General features: G+C 39.5%; 1 protein-coding gene across 34 annotated transcripts in view; it reads right to left on the bottom strand.

The window, feature by feature from the left end:
* nrxn3 (neurexin 3) overlaps positions 1–15,991 on the bottom strand; it is a 1,581,531-nt gene that overhangs the window by 1,441,289 nt on the left and 124,251 nt on the right. For 28 of the 34 annotated variants that reach the window (XR_010002008.1, XR_010002009.1, XM_062967917.1 and 25 more), the window contains exon 3: positions 3,116–3,133. The exons of the other annotated variants lie outside the window; for them this stretch is intronic. Coding sequence is in view for 26 of the 28 variants with exons in the window: in XM_062967917.1 (XP_062823987.1) it covers positions 3,116–3,133 (18 nt within the window). In the remaining 2 variants the exon portion in view is untranslated. The remainder of the gene's footprint in view (positions 1–3,115; positions 3,134–15,991) is intronic. 34 annotated transcript variants of the gene reach the window in all.

Genomic DNA, 15,991 nt, shown 5'->3' with positions numbered 1-15,991 from the left:
AGGACCTCTCTTTTGGGCCAAGAAGACGTATAAGTTTCAAACTATTCCTATTATCTGAACTAGTCTCGTGAGCATCTACTCCCTTTTTCATGGCCATAAAGCACAAACCTGTGAGTAAAAGAGCAGACATAAAAAGAGGCTGAACAGATGAGAAAATGGAAGATAAACCAACTCTCCTGATTTAATTGATTTAGGGAGGATGGAAAAATGTGTTTACACATAATGATTTAAGAGCATATTATTCCAAATATGAATAAGTAGAATGCTTGTAAGTAATTTATTTCTAACCTGTAGCATAAAGGAACATGTGAAGACAATGCAGAAAGAGAGTAAAGTATGGGATATTCTTAGAGACCAACTTTCCATTATGTAGAATGTGTAGTCATGCATCTTTTATTAGAAACAAAGCTTGGAAAACTCTAGCCATATTCAATCAGAGCTACTACAAACTGTATTATAAAAATGTAACTTTTCTTATTTCTGATCATACCCACATGCAAGACCAGCTGACAGCCTCTCCCCCTCTAGTTACCAGTGAAGCCATCAGAGCCAGAGAAAGCATCCCTATTAATCTTCCCTTTCATGGTGTATAGTGCCAATATTGAGTAATTCCCCCCTCTATCCTCTCCATTCCTTTTGGGTTGCACCTTTTGCAACTTTGAGAGGAAAGGCATTGATTATTTTATTCCTGATGCCTCTAACTTGAATGGAAAAGTGAAAAATGATAGCGACAGAAAGGCAGGCAGATGATCCCCTTCCCCCATAAAAACCATCCTTGAAGTGCTTGTCAAAACCTTAAGTCTTGCCATGTTTGTTTGAAGTATATTATATTGTATTTGTGTTCCCATGACAGAATGGTACAGGGGCTAGACTAGGGGGTGTTAAGTTTACTAGGCCAATGAAAGGAAAGCCCATGAAAGACATACTGAATGTCACACCTCAATAAATACAGTAGAGACTCACTTATCCAACCTTCGCTTAGCCAACGTTCTGTATTATCCAACACAGTTTGCCTCCCACGGGGATCCACAGCTGTTTCTATAGGCAGCAACACACAGCGGGCCAACATGGCAAACAACAGCACAAGTGCAACCACGCTCCCAAATAAGTGGCAGATTTGTTGTAAAACATGATGTTTTGGTGCTTAATTTGTAAAATCATAATGTAATTTGACATTTAACAGGCTTTTCCTTATTATCCAACATTTTCGCTTATCTGACGTTCTGCCGGCCTGTTTATGTTGGATGAGCGGGACTCTACTGTATTTGAATTCTTCTGTGTATGTGTATGTGTGTGTGTTACAGGTAATACGAATCAGGTCTAACAACATCTGTGGTATAATTTGCTTCTTAGTTATCTTGAATAAAGTTTTACAAACTCTTATGAACTTTGTTTCCTGAAACTAAGTAAGCTAGACCTGACAGTACTGAATTTTTGAATGAAGAATAAGCAGTATCATGGTCTAAAATATGAGAACTGAATTGAACTCGGACTCAGATGAAGATGGGCCACCAAAGAAACGACATCGATTGGTGTGGATTGCCACACAGGCACTGAGTCTGGGCCCATGACATTAAACTTCAATTAAGCATCTCAGGCCCTTCTAAATCAGGAAAACCATCAACTCAGGCCTGTCAAGCCAAGAACTTTAGTGATTATTCAGAGAACTAGATCCCCCCCCCCCCAAAAAAAAAGGTGAATTCTTACCCCAGGGAAGAGATAATGGAGTGAATATCTTGATCCAAACTAGATAGGTGTTCCTTAAAGGATCTCCATTCTACAACACCGGGCAGCACTACAGGACTCAGTAGCCAAACTTTAGTAGAACTGCTCAATGCTTCCTGGGATCTGTCCAGAGTTCTGAAGCAGCTGTGACTGCTCTTGCTCTCTTATCCTGTTAATGTCCTGTTACTACCTTGCTTTGCCTATCCACCCCAGACTACTGCCTACCTTGCTTCATCTACACAACAACAGAGTAGATAGTGAGTGTTTAACCCTTTCCTTGCCAGCCATTTTTCTGACTGTGAAGTATGCAGGGACATGGGAAGTAGCTGGAAGGGCACACCTTTAATAAGGAAAATGATCAAGCACTGTCAACTAGTCCTTGCTCAACCCTATAAGTTCAGAAAGTAATTTTCCATTTAAGATAAAGCATAAATTAGCCACATCTGCACAAAACATTTAGTTTGAGCACCACAGTTTCCTGCAATTACTACATGGGAAAGCTACCAATGACATAGGAAAGATCCAATAAGCAGGCTACAAACTCATAATCAAAATAATGATTTCAGAGACAAATAACTAGGACCTTGAATGTATTGATTTTTGTCAAACTAGCATGCCCAGAAGTAAAAACTACCCAGCAGAATTGAAGATATTGAATTGAGAAATTGGAAGTGAAGTCATTATATGGATGAATATTTTCTTGGGAGAGAGGAAACTTTAAAAAATATTGTGAAGAGCAAAATTGAATGTAATCTTTACCCACATTCATTCATACATTTTGTAAACAGCTCAAAATAGATTTCTAAGGATTATTTCAGAACTCTAATAAGTTTTTTTCAACATAAAAAGGAATACCGAGAACTTTCAGCAAATTCTCATTAAGTATTAGCTAAGCCCAAATTCCTTGGGTGACTGCAGCTTTTTACTATTGTGGACAAAGCATAGTAGTTGTTCACTGTTGGGTAATATCTGATGTGCAATAGGTTAAAAATGGCAATGCCAAAACTCTTTTAATTCTTATTATTCTTAATCTGTAGTTCAATGAGGGTAGCAAAGTGCTTTGCAGTTTATTGAACTATTAATTAATTCAGTGTTAGATTACTTGGTATATCAGAACTGATATCTCAAATCAGTGTGTGTAAAAAGAACCAGCATAGTCATTAACATATAAATATTAATCTCAGCATGTAAAACACTTATCACATGAATCTTGATAGAACACACTATGCTGCACTGGTACAGCTCAAAACGGAACGGAATAGACTATCTTTCTGAGTGTGTAATCAAAATAGTTTCTTTTTCCTAGAGTTGTTCTAGAACCTGGGGTTCTTACTCATTTTCACCTCGGTCCTCAAAAGGCAACTCTTCACTCTACAAGCACAACACTCACCTGGAACACGACTGGCATCTGATGAAGCAATTTCATAGGAAGCAAGAAAGGGGGTGGGAGAGGGGAAAAGAGAGAAAAAGAGAAAGTATATTAGACACACTCATGCACACACACAAGCAGCTTAGCTTCTTTGCATGGAAATCAATTTCATGCAAAACTGAAAGTTTGCTTTGAAAGTCACCTATCTACAACCATCAGCCCACCCATGCAAGGGAAAAGGGCTTGGCTTCCCCCTCCTCTGTGCATGTAGGAATAAATCAGATCTTGCATCTGTCTGGAGAGAAAGAGAAATTCCGGAATCAGATAGATCCAACTCAGGCTAACTCCTGAAAGAATATTTGTTAGAATATTCCATGTCATTTTATTTCACACTCAGTTTCAAGCCAAGAAAAAAAACACATTGTGCAGCAGCAGAATAGTTTCACACACATACGTTCAAATAAGTTCTAGTTCTATTGGGAAAAGAGAGAAGTTGATTTCAGTTTCTCAGAGGGTTCACATGAAGGCATGAGCAGTTGCTGGGTTCCCAAGTTGTCTCCAAAGGGCTAAGAAAAAGAGTCAGTCCTTTTCAAGTCCACTGTTCCTTATGACCATCCTTTATTGCAGATAGTGGAGAAAATATGCATCATTTTTGTCATAATTCAGTGGCAGAACACATGCTTCATACACAGAGGATCTCTTGTTCAGTCTATATCAGCCCCTCTGAAAAGAATATCAGTTCACAGAGCTGTTGTGTGGGACAGTAGCTTTTTCTTACATTTAAGGAATCTGTATCCTTTGTTTTTATATAAGTTCCCATCACACCAACAACCACTAAATCATAAATGCCAGTTAAATGCTAAATGCAAAATAATTAAAAGATGGTATTCAAACAAAAACTGGAACAAAATACAATTCTTATAAACACCAGAAAACATAATTCTGAACAGGTACATGGCAAGTAGGTTAGAGAACTATCTTATCACTGTTCAGTTGTCACCCTTTTTGCCTAAAGATGTGGGATAATCTCTTTAGGTTGATGTGATTGCTATGTTTTCAACCTCATAGCTGCTTATATAAACAATGACAAATTCTAAAGATATGTTTTAAAAAACATGTGGCTTTATTTTTTTAGATTAAAAAAACCCAGCCCTGCATATTATGAGTTGAGAAGCTGTGGCTCTCTAGGTGTTGTAGGCTTCCAACTCCCAAAAGCCCTACATATCATGACCAATAATCAGAAATGCTGGGAGTTTTGCAGGTCAACTCCTGCTGCATTTGCCTGTAACTCATGAAAGTAATAACTGCACACAGACCTAGTGGTCTTCTGTAAATAAAAATCACAATCTTTCCTTAATGAGGATTCTAGATGACATCCATCTCATAATAGGCCATAGAATTGACAGAAACCTCTATTAAAGTAATGGTTCTACACATAATAAAGGTAAGTTTTCCCCTGACATTAAGTCTAGTCGTGTCCAACTCTGGGGGTTTGTGCTCATCTCCATTTCTAAGCCGAAGAGCCAGCGATGTCCGTAGACACCTCCAAGGTCATGTGGCCGGCATAACTGCATGGACCACCATTACCTTCCTGTCGGAGTGGTACCTATTGATCTACTCACATTTGCATGTTTTCGAAGTGGCAGAAGTTGGGACTAACAGCGGGAGCTCACCCCACTTCCTATATTCAAACTGCTGATCTTTCGGTCAGCAAGTTCAGTAGCAAAGTGGTTTACCCTGCTGTTCCACCTGGGGCTCTGCTCATAAATGGAGGATACTCCAATACTATTTAATCATTTGTTCATTTGTTTGTCTAGTATCCTGCCTTTCTCTCAACACAGGAATCAAGTTCACATAGAACGTTTTAAAAGCACAATATATTTTTAAGTTCAAAATCATTTAAACTAAATGTCTGTTTTAAAAAATGCAAATAAAAAACAGTTCAATCCAAATTAAAACTAGTTCAAAACAGCATTAAAAGACACCTTAAAACAATAAAATAATAAAATACGCTATACCCCATCCCTATTAAAAGTTATAGCTACTATGTACACTAAAAGCCAAGTGCTTCCATAAATAAAAAGGTAAAATAAAAAGAAGAGCAGATAAGCTTGGGAAAGAGAGACAGAATAAATGTCTAGGAAAACAGGATGATACAAGTGTCATTGGTATGTATACAATTGAGTGTGGACTACAATAGAAAGTAAGAAGTAACCAATGCAGAACCCACAATGGAATCAAATAAACAGCTAAGTCCGCAAATCCACAATAGAATGAAGATCGGTGGTGACCCTTATTTAGTATGAATGTCAAAACAACAAAGGAGATGGAAACTTATGATTTCATGTCACCACATATTTTAGTGATATTCAAGAAAATGGTGAAACACCATTTCAGCAGCCAGTGGTATATCAAGCAGTTAGGAGCAGGTCAATTTTATTTCTGTCATTTTTGTCATATTTTGATAGATGTTCAAGGGGAATGACCTAAATGAAAATGGGAGTTTCCAAGATAGAACTAGTAACTGTTTTTCTTAGAAGTAGGAAAAGTGGTACTGTCATTGATACACACACATACAGACAGACAGACATGGACAGGGAGAGATGGATTCTTTCTATAGTCCGGCCCTTGAAGTTCTAGTATTCACCTACCAGAAGTGGTAAGGCTAATGTATGAAAACAACATAGTTAAGGTAATCAGTGCACAGCTGGACATTCACATTTGCAAGTTTGACATTTGTGCTTTTGATTATTCATGGATTTGATTAATATGGTCCTCTTGGATTCTCCAAGTACTACAGTGCAATCTTTGTAGTCAGCTTCTGGAAGAAGTTGACAATGGAGAACATAGAGATTCCTAGAAAGATGCTTTCTCAAGTTAAAAAAAAAAGTCTATTTGAGTTTTTTTCAATTTTTGCAGGGGCCTGGCAACTTATTCAATACTGAGCAATATTGTTTCTGAAACAACAGAAGTTTTACTTACAATATTTAGTCATAACATGCTAGGAAAAAATCCAGACAATTTGTAATGCTAGGTTCTGTGCTTCTACAAATTCTGGGAAATACTGTGGTTCCCTATCTGCAAATGCCACATGTAGAGATAGGTTTAAATGAGGACTTTGTTTAAATGAGTCTCTTATGTCTCATTGTCTTACTCATATATTTGTGTTATCTTGGTCTTGGATCCTGTTCTAAACACCCCTACATGTGATGCATACAAGAGGGATTTAGGTAAGCGGTTCTCTTTTTCTTTGCATAACAATAAATCTACCTCCTTTGAAATACTGTGTGAGCTGGTTATTCCAAATAGCCTTAATCTATCTGAAAAGCTGTATCTGGGATGGTTTCATGTGCTATAGTGCCTTCCTGCCCCGTAAAGCCTTGTGAAATAGACGCACCAAACATCTCACATTTTCCTCTAATGAAAAATAGTGATTTTCCAGTCTGAAATGAGGAAAGAACAAAGGTTTAGAGGATGGAAGGAGAAATTGAACTAAGTCTTTGATACATTTTTTTAGTCCAAAAAGGGGCAGGCATTATTCTGATGTCAGTGGAAGCATCACAAATTTTCAACAGTAGGTTCTGGTGACACAGTAAGAGTCCAAAAAAGCCGCTTGAGGGGACCACACAAACATGTCATTCCATTATGAGTTAAAAGTAAGGCTGCTTATGTATTGAAAATGTTTGCTAGTACTTTTAAGAAGGAAAAACAAATTAAATAAGTAAACAGCTTGCAATATGTGACTAATTAACTTTTTGGACTACTGCTCATTAAACTGTACTTAAACAAACATACTATAGTGCTGAAGGGAAGGGGAATTGCTATACAAACAGATATGCCTTCTTTAAATGATATTTCCATTTTCTTCTCTTATGGACTTTATATTATATTAAAGCACTTTTATATTTATGTCTTCATATTAAGGAAAGGATCTCAGAAATAATTTTTGCCTCAATGAAAAAAGACATACTTCTGACTCTCCTCAGGTTTACATGTTTCCTAGAAACAGCAGCATTTTTAGCAGATAACTGAACAATGAGGTTGACCCATAATCCCAGTGAAATGCAGTGAGAGGTGATTCTTCTCCAATAAATGGATACGATCAAGCACTACTACCCTGCTCAGTCCATGGGCCTCCTGCGCATTTGGAGCTCTTTGTCTATATAGACGTCCCTTCACATTTGCAGTTTTGACAATTCCAGATTTGATTCACAGATTTGATTTTAAATGTTCTCTCTTGAAATCTCTAGGACCTCCACTATGATTTGATGATCAACTTCCTCCAATCATGCTGAAGGATCTAGAGCAGTAGTTCTCAACCTGGGGTCCCCAGATGTTTTTGGCCTTCAACTCCCAGAAATCCTAACAGCTGGTAAACTGGCTGGGATTTCTGGGAGTTGTAGGTTAAAAACATCTAGGGATCCCAGGTTGAGAATCACTGATCTAGAGGGAGATTTCTAGAGAGAATACCTCTCTAGGAATTCCTAGGTCCTCCAATATGATCCTATGTTCAGTTTCCATCAGAAATTGACCATAGAGCCATTCTGGAAGACTAAGAAATTCTTAGTGAAATGTTGTCTCAGGTAAAAAATAACAATTTTTCATTTGCAGTTTTCTATTTTCGTGGTAGTCCTGTACCCCTAAACCCAATGAATATGAAGAACTGGTTGTACATTCATGGGAGTTCATTTTTCACCTTCCTTTCCCCTGCCAGCTGTTGTTAGCCCCTTCTGCTGGTCTTTCAAATATGATGGAGGAATGGGAGGGGACCTCCTGAAAAAGGCACAGTTGGGGGACCTCTGATGCTCTTATTCACTCTCTCAGACAAACAGACATACACAGACTTTTCCCAGCATCCACAATTTGAAGAAGAATACTGAGGGGACAGGTGAAATGACATTCCTCCACTCCTTCCCATTTCACCTAAATCCCTATATCCTGAAGCATCTTCTCCTTAAAAACAACATGGCAGCCCTCTTAATGTAATCCATAACAAAGAAAAACACTTAATTGTATATGTAGGTGTAAATACTAAAAATGCTAACTGTTGTATGCAGAGTTACAAAATGCAAATAAATGTATTCAGAAGGATGGCATAAGCTTCTACTGTAATAGAAAATGTACTACCTGAGACAGAAGTAGACTTAGCCATTATGGAAAGGCCTATGAAATCTAGAACGTAGTATACATCCTACTCTCTTCTAAAACCCAGGTGATCACAGGCCTTTATTTGAGACATAGGTTTTCCCTTCCTGTAAGGCTGAAACTCTTTAGTAACAGTGAGGTAAGTCTCCCGACAAAAGGGAATTTCCTTTGTCCTAAACAAAAGGAACCATTTACACAGGCTTTGTAGAGTTCTATGCCATAAGCCAAGGCTGTTTGCTTTTGGTCTTTGATGCTAATAGCTGCACTGAAAGAGGGATCAGCAAGGTGACTGCCTTTCTCAGGTGCAACGCTAACCACCTGGTAAAGCAGAACAAGGAAACAAGGAAGATCAAGAGAGATTAAAAGAAACAGATGATGCTATATGCTTAGATCATGGCAATGCCTATACTACAAAATATTTTATTTTAAATATTTCATTTGAGTTTTTGTCAGTGATGAAAGGGATTTGGGTGAGAAAGGAAAACAAGGGGGGGAGGGAGCATAGACTAAGCAGTATTGGGGATAGAAAGCCCATCTTGGACAGTAACCTGCTTGCTATAAATTGAAGATGAATTCCTCTCCTCCCACATATACACAAACTTGTATTTGCAAAAGATTGACATGTGGTTTCCATTGTATATCTATGTTTCAGCCTTTGGGGTTCCTACGGACACCTGTCTACATGTAAACAGACAATGAATCCTCCGGTCTAGGTTTCTGAACAGCTGTGAGATGGGAACAATCCAGGATGAAAGGGAGCTGTTGACCTAGTATTGAAAAAGCTTCCTCTCCGATTACTGGGCCACTTGATCCTTTTAGCTACACCTACCTAGATGAGCCTCGGGTTACTTTCTCCCTTTGTGGATTTCAATGGGAAATATTTTCAGTAAGAAGTATGGATCAGGAGGAAAAGCAAGATGAAAGGTTGTGAAATAAAGACAAAAGACTGTTTCATGCAGTATGCCTAGTTGTCCTGTTGTCTCTGGCACGCTTCCTTTTGAATGAATTATAAACTTGCCCTTCCTCTTTTGCTAGATTGCAATTATTGAATATACACATGCAAAAGTTGGCCTTAGGTATTAGTTGAGGGCTGGTTTTGGAACTAAAATTGAGGATATTGATGTGACCAGTGCACAGGACAAGGGTCATTCTGCAGAGGGGGAAAAGGCCAATTAATGCTGGCTCAGGGTATCAGTTGCCCCTAGCCACTGCCACCATTTTTCACCAAGGCATCTAAAAAGGCCAGAAGTGGCATTGTGGGATAAACTAGAGTGGGTCAATGTTTCTTTTGTGTTCTCCTGGGATGGAGAACACTTGCCTTCCACCACACTACTCAGAACGATATGGTTTCTTTTTAATATCAATTAAGGTGCAGTACTCATATTGACCCATGGATAAGTCATATAGAGGTCAATTTTTGACCACAAATTTGAGACTTATATATGAGTCTATACAGTAATTGGGGCTACTACCAAGGGTGAGGCTACATGCTATGACTATCTATGACTATGTGGAATGGGCTGAAATTTGAATACAATTGTATGCAAAGAAGAGGTTTCGGTCTCCATTTGTGTTCAAACTAAACGTGTTCAATTCCTTTCCATAAAACTTGGGGTTTGTGGGAGAAAATTCCCCTTGATACCAACATGAACCTTCCCCACATAATGTCCAAGCTGTAACCTGACAAGGTGGAGCAATTTTCAATTGGACTTTGAACTGAACCAAATAAAATATATTTACCCATGTTCAAAAAAATAATTCTCTACACATCCTAATTTGTCTTAAAAGCCATAGCAACATAGTTTGCAATACACAAGATATTTAATTTGGTTCCAAAGTCAGTGAAGGGCCCATTTTTGGAAACATTTAATTAACAGATGGGAATGACTTAATCAGAGTAGTGTTGTGTGATTTCTGGGTTGTATGGCCATGTTCTAGCAGCATTTTCTCCTGACATACCTCCTGCATCTGTGGCTTGCATCTTCAAAGGATCTGAAGATGCCAGCCACAAATGCAGGTGTATCATCAGGAGAAAATGCTGTTAGAACAGCCATACAGCCCGGAAACCACACAACACTCCAGTGATTCGGCCATGAAAGCCTTCAGTACAACCAGAATTTGGAAGTATAAGTGCTGGAGCCAACTCATTCATATCAATATAAATCCAAAAATTAATTCCTGTATGTTCATTATTTTAATGAATGTTATATATTAATACATTACACATTACTATTATTTGTATAATAGTGGAATGCTGCTTTTTAAATTTAAAAAATAAATAAAAGTAAAACTAAAATTACTAAAATCAGCCCCAAAGTAGACAGATCTCCCTGTTAGTACTGAATTAAAGTACTGTGAACCATATTGTTGTCGCTGACAAGATTAATGGTTTTTAAATAAGTGTTAAAATCTTAACAAATCATTCATAACAATGTAATATTTAGCAAATTCATTTCAAACACTCAATCACATCTTTTTCTGTCCATGCCATGATCTGTATTCAAATGATTAATGGTTTTTAAATAAGTGTTAAAATCTTAACAAATCATTCATAACAATGTAATATTTAGCAAATTCATTTCAAACACTCAATCACATCTTTTTCTGTCCATGCCATGATCTGTATTCAAATGCCCTCTCTACAAACTGCAATAAAAAAGTTTCTTTCATATTCATATTTAACAGCACCCAGAGATGCAGTTTTGGATTCAAGGGATGGAGCAGAGAGAAATAGTATACCTATCTCCGTGCACTTGATTCGAACTTGAGAGTCTCATACTGCATTCAGAAGAGAAGAAAATGATTTTGAGAGATCCAATTACAGATTGCCCACAAGATGCCTAGTTAGTTCTTAATGCAAATTATTCATACATCTACTAGGTGAAACGTTTGTTGGATTCTCTGGAGAAATATCCTTTGTTTTTTAATACCACATATTAGGAGCATAAGTAGTGAAAAGACATAGGACTCAAAGTAGAGATTATGAAAGACAGCCCTCTAGGGGTTAGACCAGATGCTTAAAGGTACATATCTGGATTCCCCCCCCCCCCTTGTTCTTTGTTTAATTTAAAGCAGCTGGAGTAGCCCTAAATCAGACAGTAAGGGAGAGGCTATTTTTAAAATGTCTGTCCTCCATGCCATTTTAACAATCTCAAATATTTACCAAAGCTCTCTTTTCTGCAACAATCTAGTTTAAAAATATGAATTTGATGACATTTCAGAAATGGTTTTTTAAAGGGATAAGTAAGTCTGAAAAACGGTATTCATTTTATTAGTTACATTTCATATCTCATCATTCCTCTAGGGAACTCAAGGCGATGAATATGGATTTCCTCTACACTATTTTATCTTGAAAATGACCAGTTGAGGTAGGTCTAGCTGAAAGCAAGCAGCTGGCACAGGATTATCCAGTAAGGGCCCTTCCACTCAGGCCTAAAACTCAGGACCTATCTTGCTTTTACCTGAGGTATCCAAATGATGCCTCAGGTAAAAGCAAATTAATATGTAGAAAATTGGATTTCCCCAGTTTGCTCTGGATGAATTAAACACCTGGAAAGATATGCTAAGATCCTGACCTTTCCAGGTAAAGAACCTGCGGGGATTGGGTCAATCCCAATAGCCATCCTGGTTTTCGGACTCCTAGAGCCCGAAGAAGCACAAGGGCGCCCAACCCTCTCGCCTCAAGCCACCAATTCTCCCCCAAAAAAACTTACTGGAGGGGCCTGGTGACACATCAGGAACACTCTGCAGAAGGACAGGCCTCTCCAGTATTTGGGGGGGGGGGGGTTATGAGGGGTTGGAGGGGCCCTGGATGGCATCTAGCCACCCCTCAAGACAGGCATTGACAAACATTTTTGCCTTGGGGCCACATTGTGGGCCTGGCCGGGAGGGTCTGGCCGGGAGTTAGCGCTGCCAGGCACATGCTGGGTGGGATGGACCCAGGAGGGGGAGGGCCTGGGAGAGGGCAGTGCCAAGAAAGGGCAGGGAAGGGTCTGGGTTATCCTCAGGTTGTCCTCCTAGCATAAGGATGGCGCTGCTCACCCCATCCTTATGCCAGGAGGAAAATGAAACATGTGGTAGCTGTGCCGATCTTCCTCTTCAATACTCCTTTCTTGATCTTCAGGCTGTCCTCTTAGCATTATGCCAGGAGGAGGGCAAGACAGGCAATGTCCGAGAGCACTCCAGAGGGCTCTCAGCTGCTGCATGCCTTCCTTGAGCTGTCCTCGTGGCATAAGGACAGGGCTGTTCACGCCATCCTTATGTCTGGAGGAGGGTGAGAAACACAGTTTCTTAGAGCCTTCCAAGGGACTTTCAGCTGCTGCGTGCCTCCCCCCCCCCCCCATCTTTCTGCAGAAGGATGTAGAGGACCACCGCGTCTTTATGCCAAGAGAACAGGGAAAATGAGGATGACCTGAGGTAAGCACCCAGGGGGCCACATCCGGGCCCCGGGCTTTAGTTTGCCCATGCCTGCATCAAGGGAAAGCCCGGGGTTTGGATTCAGGGTGAGAACATAAACCAGGGAGTAAAAGATAAAGGTAAAGGTTTCCTCTGACGTTAATTCCAGTCATGTCTGACTCTGGGGGTTGGTGATCATCTCCATTTCTAAGCCAAAGAGCCGGCGTTGTCCGTAGACACCTCCAAGGTCATGTGGCCAGCATGACTGCATGGAGCGCCGTTACCTTCCTGCTGGAGCAGTACCTATTGATCTACTCACATTTGCATGTTTTCGAACTGCTAGGTTGGCAGAAGCTGGAGCTAATAGTGGGCGCTCACTCTGCTCCCCTGATTTGAACCTGTGACCTTTCGGTCTGCAAGTTCAGCAGCTCAACGCTTTAACACACTTCGCCACCGGGGTTCCCACTTCATCCTGGGTTTCTGCCCTGTCTGGAAAGGCCCTAAGTTTCATGGCTCCATAGGGTCTAGAATCTGAATTTCACTTGTACCAATCCACCTTGCCATTCCATCTTTAAATCGTAATATCAGGCACATTAAAAACCCTTAAACATATTGCTTTGATCATAAATCTATGGTTACATTTGGGGAGAAGGAGTCTGAAATTTAGTATAGTATCTGAAGGCATAGATGTTCTATGTGAATTCACACATACAACGTAGAGTGAGGAATAAACAGAATATCTGACAGCAGTCTATGTCAGTGAAAACATTCATTTAAACATATGGTGCAGGTTCTGTGATGAGGATTTCCCATTTAAAAAAAATGGTTGGCTGCCGGGGAAGGGAAAGATTGAACCTCCTTATGAAACCCAAGGTTATTCCTATGGACTGTATATTATCAGGACACTGTTTTAGAGGAAATTATATTCAAAGTGCTGTGTTTGTTACTTCAAAGCTCTTTGCTAATTTCAAACTCATTTCCAGGGTAGGTAAATTGACAACTTTTTGTCTTCCTTTTTTTCTTCCTTTTTCTTGTTTTATTTTCTTTCTTTCTTTCTTTCTTTTTGTTTTTCTTTTTTTGCATTTTGGAACTTTTTGTTGAAAACTTCACTTTACACACAGTTGCTTTCTATGTAAAGAAAGTATGTGTGAGGTTGTATAATTTTTGTTATTACAGTAACTGAATTTTTGCCCCAAAGTCTCAAAATGTGAAAAAATAACTTGGTGGTTGACAGTTTTTTTGACATGCTGTCTCAAAATGTCAAAAGCTTTTTTCTTTTGAGGATGAAAAAATCTGCAAGTATTCCTTCCTTATCTCCTTTTTTAAAAAACCTTTAAAAAGCCATCATATTCATACTTTTAGAACCAGATACTGCAGCTAGTTAAAATGTGTGCATAATCACCTTCAAACTCCTTACAGAGACCAATATATATAGATCTTCTGGTTAAATTGTGGCTCTTGATGCTATAACAAACATTTTCCTCCAATTATAATTTTAATGGACATTTCGACTTACCAATGAGAGGCACATGACTGTGAATATTATTATTTCTACAGTAGGGAACCACTTGTTTTGTTGGATCAGTTATCATATCTCTGGAAACCTTCCTTGGCATGGTTAATTCTGTCAAAATTTCTCCTCAGTGTTCTCTTTACCCAGTGAAAACACTACTATGTGTCATGGATTTCAGAAAGGGGTAGGGAAAGTAAAGAGAGAGAGAGAAGAGAGCCGTTCTCAGAAATGCCTGAGGGCTCATCTACATTGGGCAGTTTAGTCTTTTAAAGCTAACCATGCTCTCCTTAATACACATTGCATGAATACAAATAAAGATTGTCTTCCAAACCTTTTAGATTGCTTGTGCAATGCAATCAATCCTCCATCCCCAGAAACATGACACCAAACACATAAGCTTGGGATAACAAAGGCCACAACTTATTTATTGGCTACAGCTGAAAATAGAATTGGCAAACACGCATGGGTCCTGGATCATCACATTGGCCAACCTGAATGCTGACCAATGACACCACAGAGGAGTCTCAGAGTGGACTCCAGAGGGCACGACTGAGCTGCCAATGCATAGGACAAATAGCCATTCAACACCACTCTGGGCTACTCACACTGCTATGCCCCCTTTTTCTATAGGCAGATCTCTCCACTGAGGGAGAACAAGCCAATATAGGATCCAGGGCCCATGTCAACCCCCACAAGTTGTGATGAAGAACACTGCATGACTTTGCAACAAAAGAGCACAATGGTGGGAGGGTGGGAAGCACTGGAAAACAACTGAGAAACTGGGCTGCTGGGCTTAAACAGCCCAATGGTGGGTCTGAGAGAAGAGGTCTTCACAAAATGCTAATTTGGTTGAAAGCCACAGAAAGCCACTGGGTGACCTGGGAAAAGTCATAGTCTTTCAATCTCAGAGGAAGCCAAAGACAAGCCTCCTCTGATATGTTGCTATAGGTTAGAAATGACTTGAAGGAACATAACAACAACAACAAGCTGATACCTGTTAGTTCACAGTGAAATAGTTTCAAATTCTAATTTTCGGGGGAGGGGGGGAGAGTAGGTTACCTCAGCTAGCACTGTAATCTTGCTCTATTCCCTTCATTCTTCAAGGCAGCCATTTAAAAAATTTAAAACATGAGAAATTCTAACCACAGATCACACATCTTACATAGAGTTATGCCTCCAAAGTTTCTGAGTGAGCCTGCAAACTCTCAGCTTTGGATTGTAAAATGTGGGAAACCCATACCATTCCACTTAAAATTTAACCACAATGGAACACATTCAGATCTTTAAGCTGACATATTGCATTATGCAGTGTGTTGCTCATTCCTTGCTCTCTCTGTTTGAAAAAGAATGCAGGTGTTGCATTGGGGTTAACAGCTCATCCAAGTTGGGAATGCGCAGCAAAATATTAAGTGACTCTTAGCTCAGCTCCCAGGGGAGAGAGTACTCTACACCTTTACTATGCTTCACTTAGCACTGAACACTTGGGAGGTAAATAGATATAGAAGCAAGCAGAAAATGAAAACTGGGCAAGTTGGAGAAGAGAGGGAAGTGATGATTAAGCAAAGAAAGATTGGATAAAGTCTGTGAATTGGCTGGGGCCAACCTATTTGCTGTACCAAGCCTTCAAATTAATAAAATAAATCCCTTGGTTAAGTCTGCTGGAGTTATTAAAGGATGCTAATATTCCCCTAGAGTAATCCGGGGAAGCACAGCTGGAGCTTGCGAGAACTACCGTAGCTCAGGAAGGGTGATGGCAAAGAGGGAAGACCCTTCATCTCCACCAGATGACTGTCAATGCTGTCTGCTTCCATCCAGTCTTACCCAGAAGCTACAGGAAACTAAGC

Source organism: Anolis carolinensis, chromosome 1, assembly GCF_035594765.1.
Source record: "Anolis carolinensis isolate JA03-04 chromosome 1, rAnoCar3.1.pri, whole genome shotgun sequence".
Taxonomy (NCBI): domain Eukaryota; kingdom Metazoa; phylum Chordata; class Lepidosauria; order Squamata; family Dactyloidae; genus Anolis; species Anolis carolinensis.
This window is presented reverse-complemented; position numbering and strand designations above follow the sequence as displayed.